Consider the following 13897-nt stretch of genomic DNA (forward strand, 5'->3'; position numbering starts at 1 on the left):
ACGTGACTTTAAAGAGCAGAAAACAGAGCTCGGTCGTAAATACAGTATAAAACACTGAACAGGATGGAATATGAGCTGTCCTGCCAAAGCACATCAGAGTTAAAGACAGTAATATGATTTCAAAGGGAACACTTTCAGCTTTCTTTCGTTGGTGCTTAAATCCAATTCGGGTAAACTGTGTGGGAGTTGCAGCATTTGTTACATTTGTTTAATTGTTATTGATACATAACAGTGAAGTACTGTGAAAGGTGTTACACAACAATATTTTATTTACATGGATCATAGACTATTTTGCTGCTTCTTCTTTTTTTTTTTTTGCATCCATCCTTGACGCTGTGAAGCACATGGCTGAATGTGAGACACCACAGCCCCGTACCCAGCAGAATGCACATACGCTGCTTTTGTTAGCAGTCACATCAATCATAAATACTCTCAAAACCGTTTTCATATGGCAGTCATACTGTCATGCCCACAACATAACTCTGTATCTCCGCCGTGCTTCAGAGATGTATTGTGAGCAGTTTCCTGACTATTTCATGCTGCTCTTTCCCCATCATTCCGGTAGTTGTTAACCTTTGTGTCCTCTGTCTATAACATGTTCCATCATTGTGTGGAACGTCAATGAAAGCAGCCAAGCTTGGTCAGACAAGGAGGTGCAGACTTTCCTGGTGATCGTTGTGGAAGAATAACAATATGACATCACGCTGCACATCTCAATGATGTGCATGTCGACGTCCACCATGCTCCTCTTCCAACAAAGAGTACTGCTGGCCATGGAAATGCAAGCCGTGCTGAACCATTCTGAACCGAACCGACTCGGACTGCTCAGTGAAATGAGGCTTTTGGTTTGGTCTGCGTTGGACCAAACTTCTGATGCGTTTCCACCACATGGCAACAGCTCAACTGAACTCTACTCGTTTCTGGTACAGGGTACTTCGTTCCCCTACTGCCGATGGTAGTACCCCAAACTCATCCTAGTGATGTAGCATGAAACTGGCATGACATAATCTTCAATGTGCACACCAAGCAGTGAATCAGAGGAACTTTCTTTCACCCAAAAACATCAAATCTAGGCTTGTATCTCAAATGTACCTTCTGCAACATAGAAGCTGAAGATTCAGGTCTTCTTTTTAATAAAACCCTCCTCTGTACGCTTTCATCATGAAGCTGTATAACTGGGGATACAAAATGCAAAACATGCACTGTGCACAATTTCTCCAATCACAGCCAAAGCCTGTAACTTCTCACTCTTCTCCTTCTTGCACAGTCACTCAGTTTTTGAGAACTGTCTCCTCCACAAAGATTTACCACAGAGTGTCATACTGTTTGTATTTCTACATAACTGATGTAAATAAAGTCCAAGACATATTCAGTGTCTTGGAAATGTTCATGTATCCATCCCCTGACTTGTCTGAAGAAAACTGGCAATAAAACTGATTATTTACAAGTATTATGCCAAAGGGGCCCATTACTTATGCTGGCTCATCTTGGCTTTTAGATTTTTAATTAATTTATATCAAGTTGTAGAGATTTACTTTGAGTTTAAGGGAGATGGTTTTAGAAGTCTGATTTACTTTTTGTATTTGAATTGGCACAAACAGATTAAAATGTGTGAAATACTAAGTAGTCCACTACTTTTGGAGGACACTGTAGTCCTAAAGCAGTTGCAAATATTGAAGGATTTGAGAGGCTTTGTCCTGAACTTTATATTTGCTGGCTACCCTCACACGTACTTTGCAAAATGTAGTTATCACCTTGGGTGTGTCAACAGTGCCAACAAGTTTACTCAAAACAAAAACCAACTCAGTCACTAAGCACACCAGGAATCCTACAGATGACAATCAGCATCATGACTCTAGCAGAGCATGAAGCAGAGTCGGCTTTGTTGACGAATGTGCATCTAACACCCAGACAGAATATTGAAACTGATGCACTCCAGAATGCCACAGCAGGAGGTGCTGTATCATGCACCAGATTCAGATAGCAGTGAGCGCAGCCTTCAGCCAGCTGCTGCAGTTTACACACTTAAGTTTCTGAGACATTCGGGCATTTCAACAGAAACGCACATCAAAATACAACCAACTAAAGATGAAGCTTTGTTTACAAGGGCATCCTGATGTAGTCAAGAATCAAGAGTCACTCTGTAAATCAATAATCTACAACCCCAATTCCAATGAAGTTGGGATGTTGTGTGAAATGTAAATAAAAACAGAATACGATTTACAAATCCTCTTCAACCTATATTCAATTGAATACACCACAAAGACAAGATATTTAATGTTCAAACTGATAAACTTTATTGGTTTTGTGCAAATATTTGCTCATTTTGAAATGGATGCCTGCAACACGTTTCAAAAAAGTTGGGACAGGGCAACAAAAGACTGGGAAAGTTGATGAATGAATAAAGAACACCTGTTTGGAACATTCCACAGGTGAACAGGTTAATTGGAAACAGATGAGTGTCATGATTGAGTATAAAAGGAGCATCCCCAAAAGGCTCAGCCATTCCCAAGCAAAGATGGGGTGAGGATCACCACTTTGTGAACAAGTGCATGAAAAAATAGTCCAACAGTTTAAGAACAATGTTTCTCAATGTTCAATTGCAAGGAATTTAGGGATTCCATCATCTACAGTCCATAATATAGTCAGAATATTTAGAGAATCTGGAGAACTTTCTACATGTAAGCGGCAAGGCCGAAAACCAACACTGAATACCCGTGACCTTTGATCCCTCAGGCGGCACTTGTCGGGGTCTGACGGGGGGGTTTGGTTTTCTGCTTAGCTTTGTTCATGTATGCTTTTCCTTGTGGAAGGTGTCTGCTGTTTTTTTTGCACTCCGTCTCTGGCCACGCCCTGTTTCCGGCTCGTTCCATGCACACCTGTCCTAGATTTCCTGATTAGGTCTCAGGAGTATATATGCTTACGGCTTGTGTCTGTTCCTCGCCAGACTGATGCGCCCTGTGCCTTCTATCCAGCTCTTGTGCCCATGTTTCCTTGTCCTGCCTGCTTTGTGTGTTCTCGACCTCCTGCCTGCCTGTTTTAACCACAATTAAGCCTGATGATTATTGTACTGCTGCTGTGTGTTCTGGACTGCCTTCCCATGTACCGACCTCTGCTTCTCTCATTAAAACCCGTCTGCAACAAGAGCTATCTTTGTGAGCCCTGCATTTGTGTCCAGCCATTCCAGCCTGTCAGATCAATCTGGCCAACAATGGACACAGCGGGCTCAGATCCGTTTCAGTTGGCGGTACGCCACCATAGTCAGCGGCTTGCCCACCAGGAAGACCAGCTTTCAACGCTCAGTGCCGGGTTGAGCGAACTAACAAAATGCCAGGACGCGTTTATGTCGTCAGTGAGCACCCAGATGAACCAAGTACTGTCCCGGCTGGATCCTCAGGCTGTGTCGGGCGCGGCTGCCGGGAGTTCTAATGCTCCGCCGGCACTGCCAGCCGCCGTGTCAGCTTCTGTAACCTCCCCTGTTGTCTGTAACCAGCTGTCGCGCCCTGAACACTTTTCAGGCGAATCAGGAGACGTAAGACCATTTATCACCCAGTGTGAGCTACATTTTGAATTAATGTCTGCCATGTTCTCGACCGACAGAACAAAGATCGCTTACATAATCACTCACCTGTCCTGGACGAGCCCTGCCTGGGGCCACAGCCAATGGGAACGTCATGCGCCATCCTGTTCATCCCTTCAGCGTTCACCACGGCCCTCAAACAGTATTCCAGCACACGGCTCCGGGACGTGAGGCGGTGCGCTCCTTGATGAAGCTGAGGCAGGGCAAAACCGCCGAGTTACTGACTTCGCCATAGACTTTCGATCCTGGCGGCAAAGAGTTGAATGGAATCCGGCAGCGGCTACTCGACGTGTTATTCCAGGGCCTTTCGCGGAGATCCAAGAACAATTGATCGCCGTCGACCTGCCGAAGATCTGGACGAATTGTCGCTCTAGCCATCCGCACCGACCGAAGACTGCAGGATCGTCCTCGCCGCGGATGTCGTCCTGATCACCGGACCAGCACCCCTACCAATCGCCCCACCTCCTTCACTCACTCCCGACCCGACCCTCCACCACACAGACGAGCCAATGCAGTTGGGGCGTATGCGCCTGACTCCAGCAGAGCAGCAGCGCCGCCGGGTGGACAACCTCTGTTATTACTGCGGACAGTCAGGACACTATCTTACTATCTGCTTTTGAATTATTAGAGGGTGCCGCCATCTTTACCAAGCTTGACCTCCGAAACGCGTATCATTTAGTCCGGATTAGGGAGGGGGACGAATGGAAAACAGCGTTTAATACGCCCACCGGACACTACGAATATCTAGTCATGCCGTTTGGACTGACTAATGCACCCGCTGTATTCCAAAACTTAATGTTAATGGCGTATTGCGGGGCTTTCTTAACAGGTTTGTGTATCTCGATGGCATTCTCATTTTTTCTCCAGATTTGGCCACTCACACCCAACATGTTCGCTCCATACTGCAGACACTGCTCCAGAATAATCTCTACGTGAAAGCTGAAAAATGTGAATTCCATAAATCCACAGTATCCTTTTTAGGTTTCATTCTTTCTAAAGGGGAAATCAGGATGGACCCAGAGAAGATTGTGGCAGTTCGGGACTGGGCTGTCCCCACATCCTGTAAGGCATTACAGTGATTTTTGGGTTTGCAAACTTTTATCGCAAGTTTGTTCGGAATTTCAGTACTATTGCGGCTCCTTTGCACAATGCCACCTCGTCCCACAGGCCATTCGCGTGGACACTGGAGTGTGACGAGGCATTCAATCTTCTAAAGAATCATTTTACCACGGCCCCCGTGCTGCTCCTCCCTGACCCCGCTCGACAGTTCGTGGTTGAGGTTGATGCCTCCAATGTGGGAGTAGGGGCGGTCCTGTCCCAGAGGGGTGCCTCGAATAATAGGCTTCATCCGTGTGCCTTCCTGTCTAAGAAGCTGTCCGCAGCTGAACGCAATTACAGCATCGGCGACCGCGAACTGTTGGCAGTAAAAGTGGCCCTGGAGGAGTGGCGGCACTGGTTGGAGGGGGCACAGCTACCTTTCATCGTTTATACTGACCATAAGAATCTAGAATACCTAAAAACAACTAGACGACTCAACTCACGTCAAGCTCGGTGGGCCATATTTTTTAGCCATTTTGATTTTACCCTGTCCTATCGTCCGGGCACAAAGAACGGTAAGCTGGATGCACTTTCCCGTCGGGAGGACACAGTAGAAGAGAGCGCAGATCAGGATACCATTCTTCCCAAATCATGTTTTGTGGTGGCGCTCACCTGGGATATCAAATCCAAATACGGTCCGCTTTAGGTGATGCACCGGTTCCCTCGGGTTGTCCTCATGACAAGCTCTTCGTTCCGGTATCCCTTAGGGGAGAGACAATTAAGTGGTGCCATGATAATCGTATTGTTTGCCATCCTGGTATTAAGAAGACCATATACTTAGTACAACAAAGATTCTGGTGGCCGGGGCTTGTGAGGGATGTCAAAGATTATGTCTCGGACTGCCAAGTATGCGCCATGCACAAATCGTCCAACCGTCCGCCGGCTGGGGCCTCATTTCCACTACCGATTCCAACTCGGCCCTGGACCCACATCACGTTAGATTTTGTGACAGGTTTTCCATCTTCTGAAGGGCACACTGTTGTGCTGACTGTAGTAGATCGTCTTTCCAAGATGGTTCATTTCATACCGTTGAAAAAATTACTATCTGCCAAGGAAACAGCTGAAGTTATGCTTGACCACGTTTTCAAGTTACACGGTTTGCCACAAGATATAGTGTCTGACCGGGGTCCACAGTTCATGGCTCATTTTTGGAGGGAGTTTTGCCGTCTCCTCGGGGTGTCAAGTAGTCTTACTTCGGGCTATCATCCACAAGCCAATGGGCAATCGGAAAGACTTAACCAGGACCTAGAGAAGGGACTCCGCATTCTTGCGTCTCGCCATCCCTCAACATGGTCGAAACAGCTTCCGTGGATCGAACTGGCACATAATTGTTTGCCTTCTAGTTCCACTGGTTTCGCCCCGTTCCATGTCGTTTTTGGTCACCAACCCACGCTGTTTCCCTCTGTTAGCCGTGATTCCACGGTTCCCTCTGCCCTTAGTTTGATCCTCCGTTGCCAGCGGACCTGGGATCGGGCTTGTGCTGCTTTGTTGCGTTCCGCTGCGGCGTACAAGTCCGCAGCTGATTGTCGTCGGTCTACAGCCCCGTCTTACTCTCCAGGCCAGAGGGTTTGGCTGTCAACGTGTCATCTTACCCTTAGGGGTGTACCGAAGAAGTTGGGGCCCAGGTTCATTGGTCCCTTTCCTGTGTCCAAGGTCGTTAATCCGGTTTCTGTTCGTCTCCGTCTCCCGCGGTCCATGCGTGTTCACCCCACGTTTCACGTCAGTCAGTTGAAGCCTGTGCGGTCTAGTGTGTTGTGCCCTCCTGCCGTCCTCCCGCCGCCCGCCCAGTTTGTGGATGGTGGTCCCGTTTTTTCGGTGCGCCGGCTTTTGGGTTCTCGCCGTCGCGGTTTTCAGCATCTGGTCGATTGGGAGGGGTATGGTCCCGAGGAGCGGTCGTGGGTTCCCTCCCGTTTTGTTTTGGACCCTGGTCTGATCCGCGACTTCCATGCTGCTCATCCCTCTTCCCCTGTGCCGCCGGGGGTCGCCGTGGCAGGGGGGTACTGTCGGGGTCTCACGGGGGGGTTTGGTTTTCTGCTTAGCTTTGTTCATGTATGCTTTTCCTTGTGGAAGGTGTCTGCTGTTTTTTTTGTTGCACTCTGTCTCTGGCCACACCCTGTTTCCGGCTCTTTCCATGCACACCTGTCCTAGATTTCCTGATTAGGTCTCAGGAGTATATATGCTCATGGCTTGTGTCTGTTCCTCGCCAGATTGATGCGCCCTGTGCCTTCTATCCAGCTCTTGTGCCCATGTTTCCTTGTCCTGCCTGCTTTGTGTGTTCTCGACCTCCTGCCTGCCTGTTTCGACCACGATTAAGCCTGATGATTATTGTACTGCTGCTGTGTGTTCTGGACTGCCTTCCCGTGTACCGACCTCTGCTTCTCTCATTAAAACCCGTCTGCAACAAGAGCTATCTTTGTGAGCCCTGCATTTGTGTCCAGCCATTCCAGCCTGTTAGCACTGCATTAAAAACTGACATCATTGTGTAAAGGATCTTACCGTGTGGGCTCAGGAACACTTCAGAAAACCACTGTCAGTTAACAGTCACAGTTCGTCGCTACATCTACAAGTGCAAGTTAAAACTCTACCGTGCAAAACGAAAGCCAAACATCAACATCTAGAAACGCCGCCACCTTCTCTGGGCCCGAGCTCATTTGAAATGGACAGACGCAAAGTGGAAAAGTGTGCTGTGGTCTGATGAGTCCACATTTCAAATTGTTTTTGGAAATCATGGATGTCGTGTCGTCTGGACAAAAGAGGAAAAAGATCATCCAGACTGTTAACAGCGCAAAGTTCAAAAGCCAACATCTGTGATGGTATGGGGGTGTGTTAGTGCCCATGGCATGGACAACTTACACATCTGTGATGGCACCATCAATGCTGAAAGGTACATCCAAGTTTTGGAGCAACACATGCTGCCATCCAAGCAACATCTTTTTCAGGGACGTCCCTGCTTATTTCAGCAAGACAATGCCAAGCCACATTCTGCACGTGTTACAACAGCGTGGCTTCGTAGTAAAAGAGTGTGGGTACTAGACTGGCCTGCCTGCAGTCCAGACCTGTCGCCCATTGAAAATGTGTGGCACATTATGAAGCGCAAAATACGACAATGGAGACCCCGGACTGTTGAACAACTGAAGTCATACATCAAGCAGGAAAGAATTCCACCTACAAAGCTTCAACAATTAGTGTCCTCAGTTCCCAAACGCTTATTGAGTGTTGTTAGAAGGAAAGGTGATGTAACACAGTGGTAAACATACCATTGTCCCAGCTTTTTGGAAACCTGTTGCAGGCATCCATTTCAAATGAGCAAATATTTGCACAAAAACAATAAAGTTTATCAGTTTGAACATTAATATCTTGTCTTTGTGGTGTATTCAGTTGAATATAGGTTGCAAGAGGAGTTGAAAATCATTGTATTCTCTTTTTATTTACATTTTACCAACGTCCCAACTTCTCTGGAATTGGGGTTGTAACAACAAGTGATTTTTCATTGACCGGCACGGTTTTCTTTTTACATGACGGCCATGGGAGGGAAAAAGCTGCACCTTTTAAAAGTTGCACCTTTTATTTATTGATGAATACGCGATCATCTTTAGTCGTGCGTAAAGTTGCACTGTCCTCAGAAAACCCTGCACATTACAATCACAGATTCAAACAGCCACCCTGCTGATCAGTTCCCCAGTTCATCACACAAGTGTGTGTTTAACAAATAAGAAAGCCTCCAGACAAGCATGTATTTCTGCTCATCTCTTGCAGATTAATCACTTCATCCAGATCATTTAATTTCAAGTACAACTTCTTTAAAAAAAGCCTTCAACTCATGAGGTGCACAGCCCAAAAAAAAAAAAAGCTGCCATAGTTCTGTAAAGATTGATACATTTTGTGAAGTGTATGACCTTTACCAGTGAGTATATGACAGAACAATCACAAAAGAATATTAAAGGACGTCCAGAGACTTGACTCCCATCAAAATTCAACATGCTGTCCAGCCAGCACTGCAAGGTCTCCGTGTGCACATGCACCCACTATTTTCTTGAACGTTTAAGTTCAGGTACCCTACGGAGGCCGGGCCTAATGTGGCCCACGGAGCACAAATTAGCTGCTGTCTGACAAAACCATCACACAGATCACATTAAACAATCGTAAAGTTTTAGAGCTTTTTTCATGACAATGACTTTAGTTATTCAGCTGTTTGGTGTGAACTAGGCATTAGGTGAGGTGTTTCAAAGGCACCTTATATCACACAAACAGTGAGAGCGTCTCATAGGAGGGGGAAAAAACATCACAAAATATAGTCCAGGATGTTCTGTCAATAGCAGTCAAAATCTGTGATGTAGATATCAGATTCTGACATTTGAGGTTTGAAAGGTCTCCAGAAAGGTCTGACTGGCAACTTTCATTGATGCTACACAGCACTTGATTTAACAGGAGTTCTTAAACACTGGAGTAGTCGGCTGACTGTTGGTAAAATCAGCTACATGTACTCCATGTACTGAAAGACTATACTCCCAAAGTCGAGCTGTGTCCTTGACCTCAACATTGACAAAGGATTAGGGTTGGGCACTCTAAAAGTTAAGGTGTTTAACTTTTCAGGGTTTACAACCTGAATATTATCAGCTTGTTATTTTAAAACAGGAGTGACTGCAAGCTCCGTGCCACGGTTACTGTACTGTTAGTATGAATCACACGTAACTAGCACAACTGCTACCAACTTAATTAAATGGGTGACATCTCTTTGTACTACCCAGTGTTGTCATTCAACTACCTGAAAATTATATATTAGACGAGTCTCTTTTTTACATAAATCACTGTCAGTCGACTATGCAGCTGAATCGTAAAAGCTATTCGCTGTCTGAAAAAAATCATGTGAAACTTACCTATCTTCTTACAGCGTTCATCTCTGTTGTGCATGATGATTGGCGAGTATATAAAAGGGCTGGCAGTGGACATACTCTGTCCCAGCAGGCCTTTCACTTTGTGGGGGGCGCAAACTGACAGGCAGAGGGAGGAGCGTCACCGACCTGTTTCACACATTACACAGGAAAGAACACGAGCGACATGACATTATCTTTATGTCGTAAACAGTGATACCCACAACAAGAATTCACTCATTATCTACTCGTAAAAAAAAAAAAAAAAGTAGCAATCAACAGGGTATTGTCTCTGCTATACAAAAAAAAAAAAAAAAAAAGCTGATTGAGAAGAAAACACATTCAACTGCTATGGACACATGAACTGCACAACATCTGAATGAAAAAAGGCAAAGTATGGGGTACCTCAAGGTTCGGTTTTATATCCACTGTTGTTTTCTTGGTATTTTGCACCTCTTGATCAGATTCTACATAACCATGGGGCTGGTTTTTACTGTTATGCTGATGATATGTCTGTTTCTGCAGAAAACTGGAGGATTGTCAGGTGGTGCTATAAAAAACTGGATTTCCTGCAGTTTTCTACTTTTCAACTCATAGAAGACATAGGTGACTGTGGTTGGTCTTGCTAGGCAGAGAGGTCTTCACGATCAATTAACACCATCACTGGGAGACTGTGTGCTTCGTCACAGATGAAGAATTAAAGATCTTGGTGTTGCTTTTGATTCAGCATGGCTTCAACACTGTTTTTTGAGGTGCCTAAGACCACCTACTGGCATCTGTGTAACATTACAATGAACAGACCCATCCTCTCTATGTAGTGCAGCAAATAACTGAAACAATACTTCACATGGTGATACAAACACCAAATCCAGCACAAATTCTCCTTAGACATTGCTCTTTTGAAAAAAATGATGGGCCACTTGAATTTTCAATAGGCGGCAACATAGGAGTCAATTGAAGAATTACACAGGGGTTAAAATATAAAAATCCTCCAATCATATTGAAAACTATATCACATTATTTGTCTGATCATAAAGATTCCTAAAAGGTATAGTTTGGACAATCTGTGACTGACTGTTATGGAGTTATGGGGTAAAAACCTTAAGAATGGTGACAAAGGACAATTTCAGTTTGTACAGGGGTCAAAAGTTAAAGTTGCTCTAATTCTAGTAAAAAATGGTGCAAATTGTTGATTGAGCTACTTGGATTAATAAATGGAATAGTTTTGACTGTGTTAAATGCTTGGTCTCTAAAGTAAAGGTCAAATAATGTTGACATCCATTGAATTCTATGACATGTGACATATGTTACCCCGTAACATGATAACTAAGCATGATACATGGTGCAAACTATTCCGTTATGAAACCCTATTAACTCAACCAATAATAGGCATCACCTTTGAACAAAATTGAATCAACTCTAACTTTTGACCCCTGTACAAACTGAACTTTGTCACCATTCTTGTTGTTTTTACCCCATAACTCTATAGCATTCAGTCATAGATAGTCCAAACTATACCTTTTTGGAATCTTTACAATCAGACAAATAATGTGGTATAATTTTCAATATGACTGGAGCATTTTTATATTTTGACCCCTATGTAAGTCTTCAACTGACCCGTACGTGGCCGCCTATTGAAATTCAAGTGGCCCGTCGTTTTTTTTTTCAAAAGAGTAATATCTAAGGTGTACTTTTGCCAAATTTGGTGCTTGTTTCACCATTTGAAGGATTCCTCTTAAATATTCTGTTATCTGCTGCACTAATGGCAGACACCAAAGTAATGATTCATGCTTTTGTATCCTGCAGAATTAACTTGTTTTTTTGTTGTTGTTTGTTTGTTTTGAATTGTCTTGTTTTATTTTCTGGTTCACCACAAAGAGTTTGAGATGTCTTCAGCTGATTCAACGTATAGCTGCTAAAGTTTAGACTAGAACCACAAAATCTGGTCAGGCCACACCCGTTGATGTAAATTAAGACACACCCCCCAGACTTATCTGAAGAAAGCTGGCTGCATAAACTATGATTCAGTTGCGTTATACTTCATGGTATGTACACTTATGCATGCCTTTGTTTAGGCTTTTACATTTTTATTTCATTGATGTCGTGTTGGCGAGATTATTTTTCAGTTCAACCGTGTAAAAACTCAAGGTACATCAGCAGCACTGGCACAGATATTATTAACAAAAGTAATAATTTAATGAAACTTCAGACGTACGGTGGCCTGGCTTCATAGGGTGAACAAATGGGGGGAACGTTCATTTCTTTTTGGTCACCCACCAGAGTGAAGGTAGCAAGAGACTGGAAAACAACAATAATACACTCCTGACTTACCGAACAATGGGAAGTTTTGTGAAGGGCACCGGAGGGAGCTTCAGGCCGTCAGGAAGTGTGATGACCTCCATTCCACCGGGGCACTTTGAGGTGTAGTTGTCCAGACTCTGAGTTACTTCTTTCTTCTCTGTTGAAAGCATACAAGAGAAGACAAGTACATGAGCACGTAGCCAGAAAAGAAACCGAAAGAGGCAATTAGTCAAAAAGAGCAAACAATTCTTTTACTCCATAATACTATTAATACTCCTAATTACTCCTGCATAAATTGCCGTTAATCTCTGCCACACGGGTTTTATTTTAGTGGAAAACATAAATTAACCAGACATTAATGAGCAGTGAGATGTCTGTCTCAGCCATAAAAGCCTCAGCCTTCACTTTAAATTGTAAGTTTTATAGTACCATCAATAGCTTCTGAGATAACATTACTGCTCATCCAGCTGTGGAAATTGTTTTGCTGCTGCAAACATCTCGAGTGCCCATCAAGCAGAGAGCGATATCAACCCACAAACATTCCATACATTCAGTTTTATGGAGCTCGTCTGAGTCCTACAAGCTTTTGTATTTATGTGAAATCTGCACTGATTTTCTCAAATTTATTGTAAACGCAACATGTTGCTTCGACAGACTTTTGCAATCGCACCACCTGGATTTTATAGCGCTCACAGAGACGGGGCTGAGTGAGTGCGAGTCCGTTCTGTTGGTTGAAATTTCTCCCCTGGATTCTAGATTTTTTTTTTTAAACACACCACAGAGAACAGGCAGGTGAGGAGCCATGTCCACCAGGGGTTAAAGTGGACTTTATCACTGTCCCATGTCCTCAAATATAATATGGCCCACCCTCATGTGTTTCTCTACCCAACTCATCTTCCTCGTACAACACCACAACTCCTCCCGCAGCTCCCTGTCATAAGTGTTCTTAAAAGCCACAATCACACAATGCAACTCTTCCAGCCTTACTTACACTTCATCAACACTCTCAAAGCAAACCCTACATCAGTGGCGCTCTCTCTCAACCTGACACCATACTGCTGCTCACAATTTTAACATCTGTACTAGGCCCCAAAATGCACTCCATACTATGTGAGTTTGGGGTAGGGGTGTGTCTATACTGGGTCCCATAATATCAAAGCACCAGTATGACATTTGGTACGTGTGGCCATGTGGTTAGTGTGCTCGGTTTCAATGCGGATGGCTCCCAGTTCAAACGCCACCCCTGCCATATTTCTCCATGTAATGTGGAGTTGCATCAGGAAGGGCATCCGGTGTAAAACCTGTGCCAATTCAACATGCAGATCCACCTTGGATTTGCTGTGGCGACCCAAGTGAAAACAAGGGAGCAGCTGGAGGAACTTTTTACCAGTAATCTCGTCCCCATGTTTTCAATCCATCAATGCTCGATGTGGTGAGCAGATAGTTCAGCAGCTCAGACTGCTTCAAGCTGCAAAAAGAGTTCACACTGTCTCACTGTGCCTCACAGCATGGAGGCAACACAATGAATAAGCACACCACACAAAGATTAGTTTAACATATTTGCATTTTGCGTTCCTTTCAAATACGCACAAAGTCTCTTTCTGAGGGCAGCACAAGATAAAATTAAGGATAAAACCTTCTGACTTGTCAATCAGGTAGCTCTTTCTACAAAAATGCACAGGTTCTCCATTGTTTCTTCACTGTGCAGGGCAGGGGCACAATCAGAGGGGAAAGAGGACTGAACAGGCATCGACAATACCATAGACATTACTTCTGAAGACATTTCTTGCAATAATATAATTAATAACAACCACACTAATAATAACAATACTACTACTATAATAATTTTAACAACGAAAATATTTATTCAGTTTTACTCTGTACCTTAGATTTATGACAACTGTGTACAGTGGCATGGTGAATTAGTGATTAGCACTGTTGCCTCACAGCAAGAAGGCCGTGGGATCATTTCCACCCCCTTTCTGTGTGGAGTTTGCATGTTCTTCCTGTGTCTGTCCGGGCACTCTGGTTTCCTCACACAATCAAA

At 44.3% G+C, this 13897-nt stretch overlaps 1 protein-coding gene across 1 annotated transcript in view; it reads right to left on the reverse strand.

Moving 5' to 3' along the window:
- Positions 1 to 13897, reverse strand: part of trappc9 (trafficking protein particle complex 9) — a 417688-nt gene that overhangs the window by 360132 nt on the left and 43659 nt on the right. The window contains 3 exon segments of the mRNA XM_034160137.1: positions 9556 to 9661; positions 9663 to 9699; positions 11881 to 12007. Of these exon segments, the coding sequence (XP_034016028.1) occupies positions 9556 to 9661; positions 9663 to 9699; positions 11881 to 12007 (270 nt within the window).

This window comes from Thalassophryne amazonica, chromosome 20, assembly GCF_902500255.1.
Source record: "Thalassophryne amazonica chromosome 20, fThaAma1.1, whole genome shotgun sequence".
NCBI classification, from domain to species: Eukaryota; Metazoa; Chordata; class Actinopteri; order Batrachoidiformes; family Batrachoididae; genus Thalassophryne; species Thalassophryne amazonica.